This window comes from Schistosoma mansoni, chromosome W, assembly GCF_000237925.1.
Source record: "Schistosoma mansoni strain Puerto Rico chromosome W, complete genome".
Lineage (NCBI taxonomy): Eukaryota > Metazoa > Platyhelminthes > Trematoda > Strigeidida > Schistosomatidae > Schistosoma > Schistosoma mansoni.
The window spans coordinates 28180443-28201541 of record NC_031502.1 but is presented as its reverse complement, the minus strand read 5'-3'; the positions used below and the strand labels follow the sequence as shown (position 1 = coordinate 28201541).

Sequence of the window (21099 nt, the reverse complement as noted above, 5' to 3'; positions counted from 1 at the left end):
CACGACGCTCTTCCGATCTAGTTGTAAAACTGAATACTCTAAGCAAGCGTACTTTTTGTACAAATTGATCAGGTGAACTTCATTACTTTTTTTCAAATAAATCAAATACTTATACGAATACAAAAAATTATAGAAGAAAAACACTTATGTGACAACACGTCTACTGATAATCCTTACGAAACATAAAAAACCGATGCAAATTGTAGAGCGGTGGACAGTTACTTCTTTACCGTTTTAAGCTTGTCACAGAATATTTGCAAACTGTCCACAACAGACAGAACTTACAACTTTTACATACAAGAAAAATCATTTACTGTTAAATATTCATCAAAATATAGTGTGAGTTAAATCATAAATGAATGAGAGAAGGCAACAATAAACCGTGTGACCTTATGTTAAGTAAATTATACCAATTTTCCCAAGAAATATGAATACGCCAATCGATACTTCAACCCCATGTGTCGTTTTCATTTCTACTGGTTGAACCTGGGCCAAGGAAGTGTGATAGGTTGGACAAATCGTTTCTGCACGCAAAGTTCAGGCTTGAGTTCATGGATTGCCAATGCCTCAGCAGTGCATAGAATATTGATTCGACTACCCTTTGATCCGGTTCCTTTGACTCTATAGATTACCTTAAAAGACGAGTCTTTTGGAGCAATGTGTCCACAGTTGATCAAATGCTCTTGTATCGAACTGGTTATCTTTCTACATTCTCCTTTTTGGAGCCAAGCCGGATAGTGTTCCGAGATGCGTTTGGAAAGTGATCGCTTTGTGCAGCCTATGTAACGTGCCCCACATGAGCAAGTAAATTTATAGATACACATCGATGTGGCGCAATACAATTTTCTCATTAGATGTCACTTCACTGTTTACAAATGTTCCTCTCACAGAAACTATTTGTTTTTTATGTGACTGTATTGAAAACAATAATCTGGATGTGTGTATCCCGAAACATTATCTTAAAGAACTACTTCTACGATGTACGCTTAACGTGCAATTTAAATTTAATGATGTTTTCTATAGACAACCAGACGCAGTTGCAATGGGCTCTCCATTGGGTCCTCTCCTGGCTGATTTTTTCATGGCCAATCTAGAAAATTCTGTACTTCGACCAATAGTTGAGAAATTTCATTTATATATGAGATATATGGATGATACTTTCATTATTTGTGAAGATGACATGGACCACAATAAAATCTTAAATATTTTCAATAATTGTCACCCGTCAATTCAATTTTCTTGATGTCCGTTTGAAAAGAATGCCTGATGGTTATTTACAAAGATCTTTATATAGAAAACCTACTTGGAATGGACAATACACGAATTTCCATAGTTGGGTTCCACTGAGTCGAAAGAGGAACTTAATTCACTCTTTATCCTCTAGGATCAAGCGAATCTGTTCCAATGATACAATAAATGAAGAACTACTTCATTTTCGACAGACATCAAAAACGTTTATCCACCTAGGTTCGTCGATAGCAACCTAACACCTAGACTTTATCAAGAAAAAGCTTTGACAGTACAGAAGAAAACTTTGTTTATGAATATGGAATTCAAAGGAGACACAGCTGCTCAAATCCTGAATAAACGGATTTTCAAATCGTTGAATAAAACTTTCTACACAGTCAAGCTTCAAATCGTTTTCTCTAGACGGCCTACCATTCGGGGGTGTGTTAAGAATAAACTTTCGCTTTGGGCCAAATCGATGTGTATCTATAAATTTACTTGCTCATGTGGGGCACGTTACATAGGCTGCACAAAGCGATCACTTTCCAAACGCATCTCGGAACACTATCCGGCTTGGCTCCAAAAAGGAGAATGTAGAAAGATAACCAGTTCGATACAAGAGCATTTGATCAACTGTGGACACATTGCTCCAAAAGACTCGTCTTTTAAGGTAATCTATAGAGTCAAAGGAACCGGATCAAAGGGTAGTCGAATCAATATTCTATGCACTGCTGAGGCATTGGCAATCCATGAACTCAAGCCTGAACTTTGCGTGCAGAAACGATTTGTCCAACCTATCACACTTCCTTGGCCCAGGTTCAACCAGTAGAAATGAAAACGACATGGCGGTTGAAGTATCGATTGGCGTATTCATATTTCTTGGGAAAATTGGTATAATTTACTTAACATAAGGTCACACGGTTTATTGTTGCCTTCTCTCATTCATTTATGATTTAACTCACACTATATTTTGATGAATATTTAACAGTAAATGATTTTTCTTGTATGTAAAAGTTGTAAGTTCTGTCTGTTGTGGACAGTTTGCAAATATTCTGTGACAAGCTTAAAACGGTAAAGAAGTAACTGTCCACCGCTCTACAATTTGCATCGGTTTTTTATGTTTCGTAAGGATTATCAGTAGACGTGTTGTCACATAAGTGTTTTTCTTCTATAATTTTTTGTATTCGTATAAGTATTTGATTTATTTGAAAAAAAGTAATGAAGTTCACCTGATCAATTTGTACAAAAAGTACGCTTGCTTAGAGTATTCAGTTTTACAACTGTGTAGCAGTATCCATGAGAACTTTGATTTCCTTCCATTGAACTGTACCAATCATGTTTGCTTATATTCATCGTTATTGGTTTTACTCTTTATGTATTGTCATGTATCGCATTTAAATCGTTTTCATAAAACTCAGATTTTCTTTGTTTACTCATCAGTTTAATACCTTTATCCCAACTTTGGAGAGTCACTTGCTGTCTCATATAAGTTGTAACGTGTCTGACTACAGGGCTGAAAAATGTCTGTCGTCCGAATTTCAAAGGATGCATAATTTTTATCTAAAAAACCACTTTTATATGCCTTTCTGGTTAAGTACCTACTGGAGTTTATCAGTAAATACAACGGATTTCGCTGGTATGTTGTTCATTTTAGTAGCTATTTTTTTCTTTCTTGATTGATGACAGAGTCCAGTCATAACCATCATGATTGCCACTGCTACTTGGTAATCAGACTACTCAGTACTTATTGATTGAAGTTTCTTTCACCTACGAATAAATGATAAACGTTTCAGTCATGTAGTAGTTGTTGTTGTCGTTGTAAACAGCAACAAATTTCAGAACTTTTCCCTATGAAACCATTTTTTCGTTCACAACGATTTGTTCCCTATTTCGTTGAAAATAATTCATGATGTTAGCATATTCAACCACTTCATTAATCTTTAGGGTGTGAATTTAAAATAAATAATGGGTAAACATGACATTGGCCTAACATACTCATTCTTCTACTATTAGATAGGTCACAAGGTCTGTTAGGTTTTAAGCACAACACATGTTTTTTCTAAAGCTTGGCACACATCACTGTATACATGAATATTGACTTAAACCATTTGTTTTCGTTTGTTTTCTCAGTCTCGTGCTGTGCAGTTATGTAACCACTTACGCCTGTTACTCCCAATGGAGAATAGGCCGCCGACCAGCATTCTCCAACCCATTGTGTCCTGTGCCTTCTTTTCCAGTTCTATCCAACTTTTGTTCATTCTTCTCATGTCTGTCTCCATTTCTCAGCGTAATGTGTTCTTTGGTCTTCCTCTTTTCCTTTGGCCTTCAGGATTCCATGTGAGGGCTTGTCTTGTGACTCAGTTATGTGATTTCCTCAATGTGTGTCCTATCCTGATTTCTTCCTCCACTGGAATATGGTCTGTTGTCTCCCACAGTAACTTGTTGCTGATAGTTTCTGGCCAACGGATCCGAAGTATTTTGCGTAGACAACTGTTAATAAACACCTGTATCTTCTGGACGATCGCTTTCGTAGCTCTCCAAGTTTCCTCCCCCTACAGTAGAACTGTCTTGACATTTGTATTGAAAATTCTGATCTTGGTGTTGGTTGACAATTGTTTTGAGTTGCAGATGTTCTTCAGTTGTAAATATGCTTCTCTTGCTTTGCCAATCCATGTCTTCACATCTGCATCAGACCCACCGATGACGCTGCCTAGATATGTAAAGGTTTTCACATCCTCCCAAGCTTCTCCGTCAAGTGTAATTCCATTGGTGCATTCTGTGTTGTATCGGAGAGTCTTACTTTTCTCCTTGTTTATATTGAGACCTACTGCTGCTGAGGCTACTGCTACACTGATCGTCTTCTCCTGCATTTGTTGTTGCGTATATGATAGAAGAGTCAGATCATCTGCAAAGACAAAAGTAATTCAACTAACATAAAATAGTAACATTAATGGACAATTCGTAACGGAATAATACATTGTTAACATTGGTTAAGTTGTTTTGTTTGATTAGTAAATGTAGTTGATAATTGTAGATATACTGGTTTAAAACCGAACTATTTAAAATAATAAATATATTTTTGTTATGCCCCAACGAATAGAAAAATGGTATTTCTGACTTTTAATGACCTTATGTAAGGCAGTTCTTCTGAGCAAATGAATAACTGACATTAAATTAACATAAGTCTAAGTAGTACAAAGGAAACAATGCAAAACATTTTTAGTACAATCAAAATCATAATAGGTTTGGATATGTCAATATCAAGTCATTTTTGGTCATGGTGAATTTGTACGGCCTATCAATGTATTAATTTGTGTGTCGGAATATGGGTATGAAAAATGTACGCTTTTGGGATCTGGAGTAGTGAGTTTAGATTGTGTGTCCGTGTGTGTGTTCAATTTATTTGAGATTATCAAGTCCAATCTTAGTATTGATACCTATCAACTATTTAAAATTGGTCTTATTGTGATTGTATTGGTTTTTATGTACTTTTATTGAAAAATATCATGCATTATTTATCCGCAAAATTTATCGTTGAACTGTATATAACCTACTTGCACCTTGTAAATTCCTGTTGCATTTCGAATTATGTTCATGGATACATTAATGTATATCTTAAAGAAGGTAAAGATTTTTCAGGTTGACTAATATTTTAGCTCAAATCTGGTAGTCGCATGTAAACCCATCCGACTGGTCACAATCACTGATTGTCCCAATATATAGGAAGGGGTCAATATCACCCTGTAATAACCATAGATCGATTAGTTTGACTAATATAGCATCTAAAATACGAGCCTAAATAATTATCGGGCGCATAACTAAGACTCACGAATTGCAAAGACGGGAAAACTAGGTTGGCTTCAGATCTGGTCGTTGCTGTATCGACCACATATTCACTATTCGTCAGGTTCTAGAACACAGGCATGCTTATCGGCGTTCGACAATTATAGTTTTTCTTGACATGGAAGCAGCATTTGACTCTATAGACCGAGAGGTTCTGTGACGGTGTCTGTCATTGAAAGGTGTACCACAGAAGTACATAAACCTTGTGAAGGCTCTTTACTCGAACACTACCAGTCGAGTGAGAGCTTACGGCGAACTGTCAAATGATTTCACAACCTCAAGTAGTGTCCGACAAGGCTGTCTCCATTTGTGTTTAACTTCATCACAGACTTATTGATGGAAATAACACTCTCGTCGACTGGATTTTCAGGAATTGATCTCCTACCAGGAGATCCACTTATCGACTTAGAATACGCAGATGACATAGTCCTGTTTGGTGAAGACGCTGATAAAATGCAGTATTTTTGTAGTACTGAGCAACAATGCCAGGATATTTGGAATGCGTTTCTCCCCCTCTAAATGCAAATTGTTACTCCAGAACTGGACTGGAAGTGTAATCAGTCCTAGTGAGTTGGTGTCTGACGAAATCCCACCACGGATTTAGAAAGCTCGTTTGACTTTTAACAACTTACGTCACCTATGGCGAAGAAGAGATATCCGTTTATCGATTAAGGGACGAGTATACTGTGCGGCAGTTCGATCTATTCTACCTTACGGCTGCGTAAAGTGGCTATTGAGGGTAGAAGATTCTCGTAAGTTACTAGTATCTGATCACAGATGTCTTGGAAATATTGCTCGCATCTTCTGGGATCACCACGTAATTAATAGTGAGGTTAGACACAGGGTATTAGAGAATGGTGGTAAATCAGTTGATGAGATTAAGGATCTTCATCGACTGAGATGGTTGGACAACGTATTACGCATGCCCAACCACCGATTACCACGACGCGCAATGCTGACGAGTGTTGGAGATGGTTGGAAGAGACTTAGGGGCGGCCAAACCAAAACGTGGCACCAGTCCTTGAAGTCCCTAACATCTAGTCTGAGCCATGCTGGTAGATGCAGACTACTTGGTTGGTGTCCGCGTGACTATCGTAACCAATGGTTGGCGACTCGGCTCAGAATCGATCACAATGGCGTAGGTGTATACACTCTTAGTCTGCCCTTAAACATTCAGATTAAAATTCCACTATATCTTCCTATACTTCCTGTACTTTATCATTATATACAACCTTTCTTTTATATATTACCACCATTAAATTAACTACTATGAATTCGGTGTTCATCTTGTTGTGCTAATGGGGTATGGCAACTTAGACCGATGCATATATGTTCCTGGTCCTACGTTGTAGCTGACTGACTGATACCTGATTCGCATGAGAAAATGAAAATAATAAATTGAGTAGTAAAAAAATAGGAGCCATTGAATGGCGGTGATAGTAAGACTGGCTAAATATTGGTAATAGGGTTAAAAACCACAGAATGGGAAACTGTTTCGGAAGAGATACTGATATACGGTATCAAGAGATAAAGTGTGGATGTATACATGCCAACGTGTTCTTTACTCAATTGGAAGGGCTAGGAGGACGAAGAACCAATAAAGACGCTAGACTGCTCATACCAGTCAAACGTCATTGTTTCGACACAGTGTTAAGATTGAACAAGTCGTATTCCGATTGACGGATAACTCACTTGATAAAAAGCCGGACATAAAATTCATAAAGAATTGCTTTATGGCCTTGTTCTTTTTTAGAATTCATAACAACTATATCCTTATATACAATCTTTCTGTCATATATTACCCCCATTAAATTAACTACTATGAATTCGGTGTTCATCTTGTTGTGCTAGTGAGGTATGTCAACTTAGACCGATGCATATGTGTGCCTGATCCTATGTTGTAACTGACTGACCGACCCACATTTAAATATAGTCACTAGTATATTTGAATCAGTAAACCTTATTCACTAAGAGGATAGAAAGAGAGTATGCAATACAATAAAATTGTCACACTATATTTCTTTTTTATACATCATTTTCTCAGTCTAATGAAGGACTGTGAAGATAGTGTATTTGACTGTTATAACTGTAGTTCGACGAATGAGAGTCTAATTAGTTCACCTACGTCAAAAGTCAAATAAATTAATCTTTGTTTGGACACTAACTGATTGGTTTCACACCTTGTATGAAGAGTTGTGAAATATTCTCATGGTCTTTCCCTTGGAGCAAATCAGTTTACCGCGAGCTATAATCGCTTTTACTTTGTTTTATTGTAAATTCAAACGGTAATTTGATGGAGATTTTAAAACTCTTTTAGCTCTCATGGTAAATGTTTGTTGTAGTTCATATCTTTTTAATTTATTCAGTTTTCTTTGTTTTTATGATATTTCTATGTATTGAGTATGTTTATCTTTCTTAAACATGGTCAACACTTTTTGTTTGATTTACCTGACTTTTTAGTTAAACATATACAATCTCATTTTATGTGAATTATATTTAGGTGTCGGCCATGATGTGATAAAAGGATAGAGAAGCCTAAACGAACAGGTAGACATAAGTTTTCGTTTAACAGAGTGCAATCCTACTTAGGCTTCCTCTGCTTAGTATTCTTAGACTGCTCAAACAATATCAAAACCAAGACACAATATGAAGAAAAACGTAAATTTATTCGAAAGCTAATAAGCAAAGCTAATCAACTACATATCAATTAAAATGACTATAATTTATAAACGAAGTAACTCTCACTTAGATACAAATCACAGTGCAGTAGTTAATACACTGAAGAAACATTTCAGAAAACAACGGACTTCATACTAAATAAATGGTTGTGATTGAAGTTTACTTTAAATCAAAATTGACTTCTTCATAGGAGTATACTTGAAAGTTCCATACCTCAAACGTTTGTGTACCGAGAAATAACAATCAAATTTTTGGCCTAATAAACAAAAATCATGACTAATACATAATTAATTGTATTCTCATACCTAATAATTAACATCCACTCTCAGAACACAGATTTCATTTATTTGGTGAATATACAAATATGATTCATTGCCGTTTTGCATACTGGTCAAAGGGGAGCGTTAGGTTTTGTAAATCATTTGCTTAAAAGTACGCCAAATAAAAGTCAATGATTAAAATAAGTTTACGGTTTATCGTGCAAATAGTTTACTCGCTAAACATGTCACTTATATAAATCAGGAATTAGAGCACTGGATATGAAATGAATTGAGTTCATCCCAGGATACTCGTTGTTCTTGTTATATTTTCACATAAAAAAAACAAGCAAGAATAATCGATCAAGAAAATTCCTTTTTATATTCTCTTGTAAATATGTTTTCGTGCTTAAACTATAATCACTTGAGATTATTTTTAAGTATTTTACCCACTAGCCCTACAGTTTTTATGATCTAATCTGTTCCTCTTCCTGGGGCAGCTTTCACAAGATGATGTTCATAGTTTCAGGAATTTATTAATAATGTATATTATTGGAGTAGTTTTAGTCGAATAACACTTTCGGATATTATGAATATATAACTAAATGATCAATAGATTATATTATAAAGATTATCAGATTTACCATAAATACTTATTCAGTGATACTTGTATCAGAAAATTTCAGGAAAAACTGTTCACATATGAAGAGATTATATAGGAACCATAACAGTACATTATATTTTTCTGCCGATATTGTTTTTTCGTTCCGATATATATAATTCAACAAATGTAACTATTTCTACTGTCTTGCTTTTATCTCGAAATTAGCGGCAGTTATCGTACGGATCGACTACACGATACTTGGATGTCACCGAATATGTCTCGCCTCCCTTTAGGATCATCAAGTTAGTTAGATTCCTTTTGTTTGTCTCCCTCCCTCTTATCTTATCTATTGTCGTGAACCAATTTATCTTATCTACTGATAGCAGATTAAATTTCTAGTTTTTAAATCTAAGATTAACGTCTAGCTGATATCATGTGGTCAAGTATTGCGGGGATACAAAAGCAGTTAATACAAGGTTATTTTGAAGTGCTTAATAACCTTTGATTTGATAAGTTAAAAACTTGGTTAAATATTAACTAATATTTCCTGTTTATCTTATAAAGTTCAAAGAAAACGAGAGAGCTGTTATAAAGCGAGAGATGCCTTGTTTTGCTGTATAGTCCGGGATTTCATTAATCTGGATTTTATATGCTAATTTTACATTATTCTTACAGTGTATAAAGGCACAAAAAATTGTAAACATTGGCTCATTGTTGATAGTACTAGGAATATGTAAGGACTTTGCTTCGTGTGTTCTTTGTCTTTCATGTTATAATACTTCTATTTATTTATCAAATTTCTCTTATTACGCTAATTCAAAGTAGATAATTATTTTTGTCACTTGTAATTTTTGTGTCTGTGCCATTACCGTATGAGTTATTATCATTATTTTAACTCCCTCCAATTTATTGTATTTTATCTTTTTTGTGATAATTTATCTTTTACTTCTTATGCAAGATCGAGACGTCATGAGATTGATAGTATCTTTAACTTGGAGAATTCGTAAGCTTTATTTCACTAAATACTGTTGGATTGAGACCTGTCGGTATGTTCAGACTACGTTGTTGATGTCCGCTCGACTACCACGATTAGTAGTTGATGGAATTGAATGGTAGCTTAGAATCGGTCACAGAATCGCGATTGAATAAATTCTTTTTGCCTTTTAATCCAAAGTTTTTAATTATTTTATTTCTGTTATTCCTCATAATATTATCTCTTGTTTTTAGTCTTTTCTTACCTCCACTATTTTGCTACTTCTCTTGTTGTGTTAGTATGGCGTGGCAACGTGGACTGATAAACACTTGTGTCATGTTTTTACATAGAATATCTCTTATTGACCGACTGATTTATTTTACTTTTCTTACAATTCCAGGTGTGTGTTTGTTATTCTGACCAGGTTGTTGATTGGCTCCACAAAGTAGTTATGTTTATTATGTTTCAAACTAGCTAATTCGTTCTTTAGTTCATTTATTTTTCTCTTTTTATTGTATACTTAGTCTGTCGTGATTTTTATCACGTGCGTCTATATGGCATGTAGCTTTTTTAAATTCACTAATATTCTTACTCAGGTGTATGTTATACTCTCTTATGAATCATTCATTGTTTACATCTTTCTTTTCTTTTCACGTTCAACTTGTATTTTCAATTGAACTATTGTGAATAAAACACATGAAAGAGAATAACATATTCACAAGTCATGTTTCTGTTTTGTTTTTATATGCTTATTCGTTGAGAAACACAAATGTAAATAATTTTCAGTATTTAGCATAGCCTTGTAGTTACATGATGAATTTATTTATGACTAACACATACACTCACAAACACATTACCAAGCTCAATGCCTTTTTACATATCCATTTCCTTATACGTTGCCACAAATGTACATGCAGGCTGACCTCTACAATTATATAATTAAATTTAATCATTATTAATTTATCGATCGCTGAAGATAGGTGTATTATTATTATTGAACTGTATGTATATCGTTTATTATTCTGAATCGACATTGAAATTATTCATTTGGATATTTATAGTATATGATCATAAATTTTGTGAAATACATCACTTTTTGTAGAATTTAATTCATCCTTGGAATCGTCAAATCGTTTAACGGCTCCGAAAATTCGCAATATGCATCCCATGTTAGATCGTTTATCATCAAAAGTTGAAAGTTCAACCATAATACGAACAAGTAGTTCAGAAAATATTGAAGAGGGTATGAATAGCAGGTAATTGGATATTATGATGTATTCATTTTACTTTTTAACTATTCATTTGTTCAATCAATTATTTACATTAGTTACTGTCTTTTTTACAATTGAATAACTGACAAACGTATGAAGTGCACCTTTGTAAAGCTTATGAATAATAAATCATTGAGTTAGCTTTGACTTGACACAACATACAATTCTATTTATCATCGAGATTCATTGTCATTGCGACGAGAAAACACCTTTTTAGTTGGAACAACCATCGAGTTCTTCATTAGTCAAAAAAAGACAAGGATTTCAAAAATCTATCTCAAACAAAGTAGATTTGTGAAATAGGTGGTTCTAAAAAGTATTCCTCCATCAAAATTTCACTCAACAGAACTTCTATTGTATACGGTTCTTAATCTTTGCAACAAAACAGTAATATATATATATATATATATATATATATATATATTCACTAGACTGTAATCGCACTTGTCCAATCCATTACGAAGGATACAACTGTACTCATTAAATTTACACATTGGAAATGTGTGTGATTGAAATAATATCAGTGATTTTTTACACTATTTCTCTTCATTAAATGTTTGATTCAAGGTTAGAAAAATTATACCAGATGCATAGATGAGACAACAATCAGTAATAGTCGCATTGATCTATTTGTATAACATATGCTAATCAGTTCATGTATTTGTTTTATCTTGATCACGTGAACTCACTTACGACCGAAGCACTACGATTACAGAAAAAGACTAGGAATAATACCCAGTTATGAAAACGACGACATTTATGGTGACCGTCGATTTCCATGACTGTATAGTTAATTTGATGTTATTCTAAAATTGATAACAATATGTTTTATCATCTGACAGTCGCCTCAGCACATTGTTTCAATTTTCATTTTATTGGGATATTTTAAAATACAGCGATTTCGGTCAATGGATATTCACACCAGGTCATCATACTTAATAATTAAACAAATAAACTTGTCGATCCTGAAATTACTTGTAGTTTTTATACTTCATTAAACGTTTATATTATTACCTATCAAAATTATTTCATTGCAAACATTGTTAATTAATAACGCTAGGTTCGAATTACTCTTAATGTTCCTAATGAATTCATAAGTTTGTTGTGGTCCATATTCGATATTATCCTGAAACTTCGTTTATGGTTCGTCCTGAAAACCGTTACTCCATAACGCCCCAACGCTGTATAGATTAGAAGGCGAATACGAAGTGTTGATTGCGTTTATTATTGAACCACACATTTACTTAACTACTTACGCCTGTTACTTCCCGTGGAGGAGCGTAGGCTGCACACCAGCATTCTCCATCCAACCCTGTCCTGGGCAGTTCTTTCCAGTTGTTATTCATCCTTTTCATATCTACTTCTATTTCCTGACGTAATGTGTTCTTTGGCCTTCCTCTTTTACACTTCCCTTCCGGATTCCAAGTTAGGAATTGCCTCGTGATGCAGTTTGGTGATTTCCTCAATGTATGCCCTATCCACTTCCAACGTCTTTTCCTAATTTCCTCTTCAGCTAGAAGCCGGTTTGTCCTCTCCCATAAAACGCTGTTGCTGATAGTATCCGGTCAGTGAATGTTGAGTATTTTGCGTAAACAACTGTTTATAAATACTTGTACCTTCTTGACGATGGTTGCAGTAGTTCTCCACGTTTCATCTCCATAATGATGGACACGACACGTTACACACGCTGTTGATGGGTATATCCATTAATCCAAGCTTTTCTAACATATCTAGACCAAGTAGATCAAGGTCTGGTCGTTCTGTTAGATAGCATACTCCTTTATTTTTATTTATTTATTTAAACACATAAATATTGGTACAAGGAAGCACCAGATACATATGCGCCATACAAATCTCATCCGATTTGCTTGAGGGCTGTGATACTACCCAGGTGCCCAAACTGAAGCAGGTGGTTTTCTTAGGGGCCCACACCCGGAGCCTTTGACCGAAAGATCTGATCCACAAGGCAGTGGAGCATCGTGAGGAGATGCAATCCCATGGTAGCCGGTGACCAACGATTGATTCATGTGCCATTTGTTCCCTCAGGATACTGGAGCCCATGTGCATCATTGGTTTGGAATCAGGGTTTTCCAACTCCCCTAGGTGGACTCGCCTTGTCCACCAACCCGGTTAAAGCGCCGGACATTCGCTTTTCGTCCTCTCAATTTCGTAAACAACACCCCCGCCACGAGAAGGCAGTGAGTAGGACTTCCCTGGCAGAAGCTATATACGCCTGGCCATATGAGAGCATTTCGAGAGGGAGAGCAGACTCTCCCCACTCTCGGCCGTACCAGGTCATTTGGGGGCATACTCCTTTACAGCTATTTCCATTGAAGGAAAATTCACATTGTAATTCACCAACTAGCTTCAGTACACCTCCAGATGCGTTTTTAGCCGTTTTCTTGGATGGCTTCATTGGCGGTTTTCCCAGCAAGTTATAAGTCTCTCTAGACACTAGAGTAATATCGGATGCTGTGTCAATTTGAAGACGAACCGCTATATCATTAATCTGGATCGTAACATACTTTCTCCGAATGTCATAGTCTGTTTGAAAGGCTGCTACCAGAGAAAGTGATTTAGATTCGGCTGACTTTATGGGATGGCCATCAGACAAATCAAGAGCGGGAAAGTGGCAGGACCTGACAATATACCAGCTGAAGCACTGAAGTCAGACATTGAAGTAACTGCAAGTATGCTTCACCTTCTATTCAGGAAGATTTGGGAAGAGGAACAAGTGCCAACGGACTGGAAAGAAGGATACCTCATCAAGATACCAAAGAAAGGAGATCTGAGCAAATGTGAGAATTACAGAGGTATCAGTTTGTTGTCAGTACCAGGAAAAGTTTTCAACAGTGTTGCTGAACCGGATGAAAGACACAGTAGACGCCCAACTTCAAGATCAACAGGCTGGATTCCGTAAGGATCGGTCGTGCACAGACCAAATTACGACACTACGGGTCATCGTTGAACAATCAGTTGAGTGGAATTCGTCACTATACATCAACTTCATTGACTATGAAAAGGCGTTTGACAGTATCAATAGGAGAACATTATGGAAACTTCTTCCTCAGAAGATTGTCAACATTATCCAGAACTCATACGACGGACTACAGCGCAGAGTCGTTCATGGAGGACAGCTGATAGATGCATTTGACCGGAGTCAGACGAGGCTGTCTACTCTCCCCCTTCCTCTTTCTTCTGGTGATTGACTGGATTATGAAGACTTCGACATGTGAGGGGAAGCACGGAATACAATGGACATCTCAGAACCAATTAGACGATTTGGACTTCGCAGATGACCTAGCCCTCCTATCTCATACACACGAACAAATACAGACGAAGACAATTAATATAGCAGTAGCCTCTGCGTCAATAGGCCTCAAGATACACAAAGGAAAAAGCAAGATTCTCAAGTACAACACAGAGAACACCAACTCAGTCACACTTGATGGCGAAACTCTGTAAGCGGTGGAAACATTCACGTACCTGGGAAGCATAATTGATAAACAGGGAGGATCGGATGCAGATGTAAAGGCGAGGATTGGGAAAGCAAGGGCCACATTCTTACGATTGAAGAACACATGGAACTCAAAACAACTGTCAACTAACTTCAAAGTGATAAACTTCAATGCGAACGTCAAGACAGTCCTACTGTATGGAGATGAAACGTGGAGAACTACTGCAACCATCGTCAAGAAGGTACAAGTATTTATAAACAGTTGTTTACGCAAAATACTCAACATTCACTGACCGGATACTATCAGCAACAGCGTTTTATGGGAGAGGACAAACCGGCTTCTAGCTGAAGAGGAAATTAGGAAAAGACGTTGGAAGTGGATAGGGCATACATTGAGGAAATCACCAAACTGCATCACGAGGCAATTCCTAACTTGGAATCCGGAAGGGAAGTGTAAAAGAGGAAGGCCAAAGAACACATTACGTCAGGAAATAGAAGTAGATATGAAAAGGATGAATAACAACTGGAAAGAACTGCCCAGGACAGGGTTGGATGGAGAATGCTGGTGTGCAGCCTACGCTCCTCCACGGGAGGTAACAGGCGTAAGGAAGTAAGATTTTTTTTAGCGAGTTAGTTTTTCTACGGGCGGGTCGCAAATTCCATGCCCAACCCTACTCTTTTATAGGGATTTGAGACCATCAGTAAGTCTAGAATAATGACAGGTGTAGTTATTGAACCACACATAGATATCCAAAATTACAGGCACGTTAAGGAAGCGTGAAACAGTAGTGCCGTAATGCAGGTGCTCGAGAGATCGATTGATCGAGTAAGCGAGTCCAGTGATGTACATATATATACAAATGGAAATACATGAATCATCGAATCAATTAAGCGAATAATAGTAAGGCTAGCAGAATGAATACATGTGTAGCTGTAAGCACTGCTCAAGCGTGCATTATGAAGGCACAATAGTATAGATAGATTGTTATTTTGCGAATGACCTTTTCTGTTAAATAAATTAACAAAAGGTTTAACCAAATTAGATATGAACAAACTCAATTGTATGTGAGCTGCTATAAGTTCAAGTTTGGGCTTTTACTGTCGAAGCTTATAACATGACTACATACAATATACAAGTATCACTATCTAAGCTATTTATTCTGTATATTTTGTTCTCTGAGCTGGATGGTTTTATCGTGGAGCTTTCATCGTCTTTCTGAACGACACCATCAGCACAAACATAGGATATATTACTGTTATTTGAATTGTTACTTAGTCAACCTATATATCGTGAGCCAATACAATAGAATTCATCTTGATATTTTTATTTTCGGTTTAAATGATTTTCATTTTGATGGTTTTATTGTTTTCTGACTACTTTGTGATATTAAAATTATCTAGCTTAGGTGAAAATCAACTAACTAGACTAAAACTCCTCTTTGTGATGCAATTAGATGAAAATTTTATCGTTAGCTTTAATAAATCGAAGTATCTATTATTTAGATAATTGGAGTGCTTAGACTGAATAGTCAATTTCAAGCTAACCGCCTCTTTCCCATAACTTACTGATGTACTTTATTGTATTATTTTTCATCAGTTTACAAAAAACCTATCGGTGACACAACTAGTCACACATCTGTCACAACTCTATGATCTTCACGATCATATTTATCTTTGTAATCGACACACATATTCTCGACTGCATTTCAGTGTTTATTATAAAATTGCTTGTAAGTCAGCACAAAAAAGACAGCTTTATGATATAGCAGGTTTAGACGTTTCAACCAGCGAATCTTTCCTTTTATTTTGGTAATTCCGAGGTTCCCTTAATTTAAGTGATACGTTTTCCAATGTGAATTTTTCTATTCAGATATTCAGATTTCTCTTCCACCAATTCAAGTGGCTCTAAATCTCGACTGCTGAGATCTACGGCCAGAAAATTTAAAAATGAAAGGAGTGGTTCTCGCAAACTAGCTACAAGAGAATATCCAGTAAGTACTGCTGACCAATTTATATTTTCATGTATAATACTAATAACAAAAACAGTAGCTTTATTAAGTATTGTATGTCTATTACTTTTATGTCCTTCAACAGCTGACTAATATCACATGAAAAAATCAATCAGAATCATAATTTCTCTCTTTGAACTGGTCATTTACACGTCCAACACGCACTAGTAACCTTGATTCATCTTCTAGGTTCTTATCGGTCCATGATCCTGCAGCTTCTCTCTGTCCTGCCCTTCAGACCAGATGTCAGCCTCCACTAAATTATATTTCGAGCAGACGTAGTACATACACGGATATACGAGACCATATCATACAATAAAGTGAAAAGTAACAATTATAAACGATCAATACAAAAGTGGCTGTGAGTAAGGGAGACTATAAATAGCGAACTAACAACAGATTATGAATGATAAATCGTGTAACAGTAGTTAATAAGTTAATCGAGAGCTTAAGACATATATAATAGTCTAGTTACTTAATAATCATACGAAAATATTGTGATTAGTAATAATTCGATAAAACTATTTCCAACGTTTACAATATCCGTTTCGTTCTAAAAAGTACAACATAGAATTCTCAGTATAAAGGTAAAATATAAATTTCATTTTGATTATGACTGATCTAATTTATCTGTTTAAGCCGATGATCGCTGCAATAATCACACAGACTATTGTATCTCTGTAGTTTGCAACTAGTGATAATAGTTCTCCGTTTTTTAATCAAATCGAAACCCTTTTCTCATAATTATGGTTGACAACATCTCGAAGTAGATTACTCCAAGCATTAATTTCATGAATAAGCATCTTTTCAAGCAGTTTCCACAGAATTGTTGAATCTGATTGTAGACATAAATCAAATTAAAACACATAAAACTTGATTATGTTATATGAACACCAGATTGAGTCTAATCTGTGGGGTTTCAGAGCAAAGATTATTGTCGGTTTGGTGATAATCATAACTTTCTTTACTGCAACAGCGAAGTAACTCTAAAATTTGTCCCTTCTAATTACTGATGTGATACAGAATGTATGTAGATATTGAAGGTATATTGGCTTAAGAATTTTAAATTTTATGCCAAGGTACGTTGGTGTGAGCTAATAGAAGGGAGATACCTATTTATCCATCTCATTAGACTAACTGTTTAACTAATAGTTCTCGTTGAAATGAGTAAAAATACGTGAAATTATACTTTAAAATAACTATTTTTTGGATTTGCTATGACTATCTTCAGTAAAGTAACTTTTAAAAACGCACTTTCTTCAATTTATTAGGTGTCACACGAACTAGGAAATAATAATAAACCATCTGGCTCCGACAACTTAACGCTTCACGACGATCAAGATGAATCAATAATTACTCCGATGGAACGAGCAAGACCACGTAAATCGGAAAGGCTAGCTTTTAGAAATAAGTTAAAGTCACAACAGTCATCAGCACTGGTTAGTGTTAATACTATTCATCGTCAAGAAACATCCCCTTATCTATCATTGACATCAACATTTGTCTATCCTAATAAACCACAATCAACGGTGGCTTCCATGATTATGTCATCGAAGGCTTTACAAATGTCTAGCCAAGTATATAGTAATGTGGGTAATTCAGTAACCACAAATACTAATCCTTGGATGAAGCGTATTTCATCTATTTGGGGAAGGTCGTCAAGTAATAATCTGTCTGCAATTAGCTCAAATGATAACCTTAAGTAAGAAATAATTCTATCTGTATATGTAACTGTTCAGTGTGTGAAATTGGTATTTTTTTATGTTTTGTTCAACCATATGTGTTAGTCTACATTATTTGCACTGGTTCAGCGGTCAACCAGTAGTAATTCAAAATTTTTTTAGAGAAATAATTGACAAAAATTTCTTTTTTTCTACCTTGTATATCTTATATAAACCAGATCAAGTTAAATAATTTGAATTCTATTCAACTATATGAAGGTTAAGTTTTTGAGCCTTTAGCTGATAATTCTACTGTGGTTGAGACATGCTTTAGTGACTGTTATAACTTAAAAAAGAACAGGTTCTCATATTGGGGCCCATGTAATTCGACCGTTGTTATGGCAACAGTATTGTTTAGTTTGATTTATCATCAAATCACTCTGCCTGTAGGGTCGATGACCTATCTTACCAATGGCCCCGTGACCAATAAACAACGACTGGAATCTTAACGTCTGTTGGTCCTTGAGCAACTTAGAATCTAGTGTCCAATCAGAAAGCGTAATTAACAAACAGGTAAGACCTGTATTTTGCGTAGCCGTTTCGTTACATGACTCGACCCATACTATTCTATGAGTAACGTTAGAACTCACCAACATTAATAGGAAACTATAATGTGCACATAACTGTACTGTAAGTGATAGAAAAAGTTGATGAAATTTCCTAAGTTATCAACAGTAACAGTGATCTTGAGTGCTGTTAGAGGTATGAGGGTGGTTACCACTTCCCGGTGGCCCACACCGTGGAAGGGTTCTTCCGGAGGTACCTGAAAAGGGAATTGGATTAGAAGTGGTCTTAGTGACCTGAGAGCGTGACCATAGTGCCCAAGGGACAACTGCTTGAGGTCGGTCACATACGACCTTTTTGTGGGTAATTTTTGTGTTGGCTCCGTACTTGTTGGGACCTTATCGCCGGAGACGGATATCAGTGGGATGAGGCGAGGTGTGCACTTTTAGGGTCGACCTTTTTTAACCCCACACCTCCTTGTGGGAAAGCAGCATCGTTGTTATGCTGGTTGTCTGCAGGAAACACCTTACTGCCGTCACATCTCTGTACAGTCAGCAGTACGACTTCGCCTTCGGACCTTGGGTTTGCTGCTTTCAGTCTCACTGCTCTTCAACCGACCTGTCTGGCGTGGTAGGACCTTGAAGAACGATTGTTCCAGGCAGTATAGCTCGATTGGTTCATCACGATAGGCAATCCCGACCACCACGTCAAGGTAGCTGCAACGTTTGGGCGAGAAAAGTAGCGCATACAGTAGTAGTTTACGAACCAAACGGGAGATTACAGATAGAAAAATATAAGCAGAGAAAATTCCAAATGTCTGTTAATCATACAGTAAAAATATAAGCAACGATTCTTGATAAGATAGTTCTATAAGTTCCAGTTTTCTCGATACCTATCCCGTTATAACAGTAGTTATTTATCAAGCAGGGTTCACGGGTGTTCATCCTACTTATCCTTATGCTTCAAAACCACGCTATTTAACAGTCAGCTTTAGTTTGTCTTACTCTGTATTGATACTCAGAATTACATCACTACTGAAGTTTCTAGTTTAATCAAATCTGCTTGTGTTACAAAATAGTAAATTATATTCACATTTACTTTTCCGTGTTAATCTGTGGACGTTTTTCTAGAGAAAGTGATTTTTTTCGTTTACTGTAATATTTATCTTCGTAGTGTATTGCTTATAAATATGTATAACAGTAATGATGGTATATATTATGTACATAACTTTTACTAATGGTAGTTAACTTCAGCCATGAAGGTATATTTTGAAGTCAATCTAGTGACACTGTTGGCAAGAGGAAAATTCATTATCCGTAATTGTTTTCTTCTGGTTTCCAATTATGAATCGTTATTTAGTGGTATCAAACTCTGCGTTACCTTAGTTATATCCTAGTCAACGAAGATTTATCAACTGATCACAAAAACAAAGAACACGCTTATCTCCCGATAGTAGCTTCTAATATGTTTAATTTCTTCGGCATATTAGTTAGTTAAAGTTTATATAAACTTAACTCGTTAAATTATTTATGGTTCTTAGGTGTTTTGCCCCAGTATTTAACATTTATCGAAGTGTAACTCCTAGATTGTTGTGTTTAGATATCTTACCAGATTGTAGTGTTCGATTAAAATGTGTTAGACTTAATTTTTTATATTGTTTCTAGTTTTCTGCTTCGATAAATGACAGTCGGAGGAGCATGTTAGGATGATTAGCTAACAAATTTGCTGTGATTTTAACACGTTTTTGCTGATATTTGCAATATTTTAAGGTAGTCTAGCAGATGAACAAGAACCGAAACCGTAAAATTCAGAGCGCCTCTTTTTGTAGTTCAACCGACGATGTCGAGTTTGTAACACTACGATCAGTAACTTGTCATGTCACTGTACTCTGACAATAAGCTTTTTAGTTTATTGAAACTTAGATTGTTGTTTCCGCCTCATTTTATCAATGGAACTTTGAAGGTCATGTATGCATAGTTGTTAAAAATTACTAGATTCACTACTGTCAAAATACTCAGTCTATATACTATATACCTTGTTATCTAAATGCTTCATTCCTCTTTTTAGTTTTGATAGTACACAATCTCATATGGTACAAAGACGACCTAGAGGATGGTTGGCACGTCATATGTTTGGTGAGCCTTTTATTTATATGTAATGACCATTATTTAAATTTTAAAAGTAATTTACTTTTTATCTCTCATTTTTCCTATAATTTAATTTGTTATAACTTGTGACCAAGCGGATGCCCTGTTAATGTATGACGTGATGAGATCGTTTCTGCTACCTTGACGTGGTGGTCGGGATTGCCTATCGTGATGAACCAATCGAGCTATACTGCCTGGAACAATCGTTCTTCAAGGTCCTACCACGCCAGACAGGTCGGTTGAAGAGCAGTGAGACTGAAAGCAGCAAACCCAAGGTCCGAAGGCGAAGTCGTACTGCTGACTGTACAGAGATGTGACGGCAGTAAGGTGTTTCCTGCAGACAACCAGCATAACAACGATGCTGCTTTCCCACAAGGAGGTGTGGGGTTAAAAAAGGTCGACCCTAA

The 21099-nt window shown here is 36.0% G+C and overlaps 1 protein-coding gene across 1 annotated transcript in view; it reads left to right on the top strand.

Moving 5' to 3' along the window:
- Positions 1–8872: 8872 nt before the first annotated feature.
- The window catches only part of Smp_180080 (hypothetical protein), a gene marked incomplete at both ends in the record, with an annotated part of 32712 nt that continues 20485 nt past the window's right edge, over positions 8873–21099 (top strand). Inside the window, 4 exons of the mRNA XM_018789227.1 lie at positions 8873–8912; positions 10686–10839; positions 16182–16302; positions 17592–17913. Of these exons, the coding sequence (XP_018654692.1) occupies positions 8873–8912; positions 10686–10839; positions 16182–16302; positions 17592–17913 (637 nt within the window). The remainder of the gene's footprint in view (positions 8913–10685; positions 10840–16181; positions 16303–17591; positions 17914–21099) is intronic.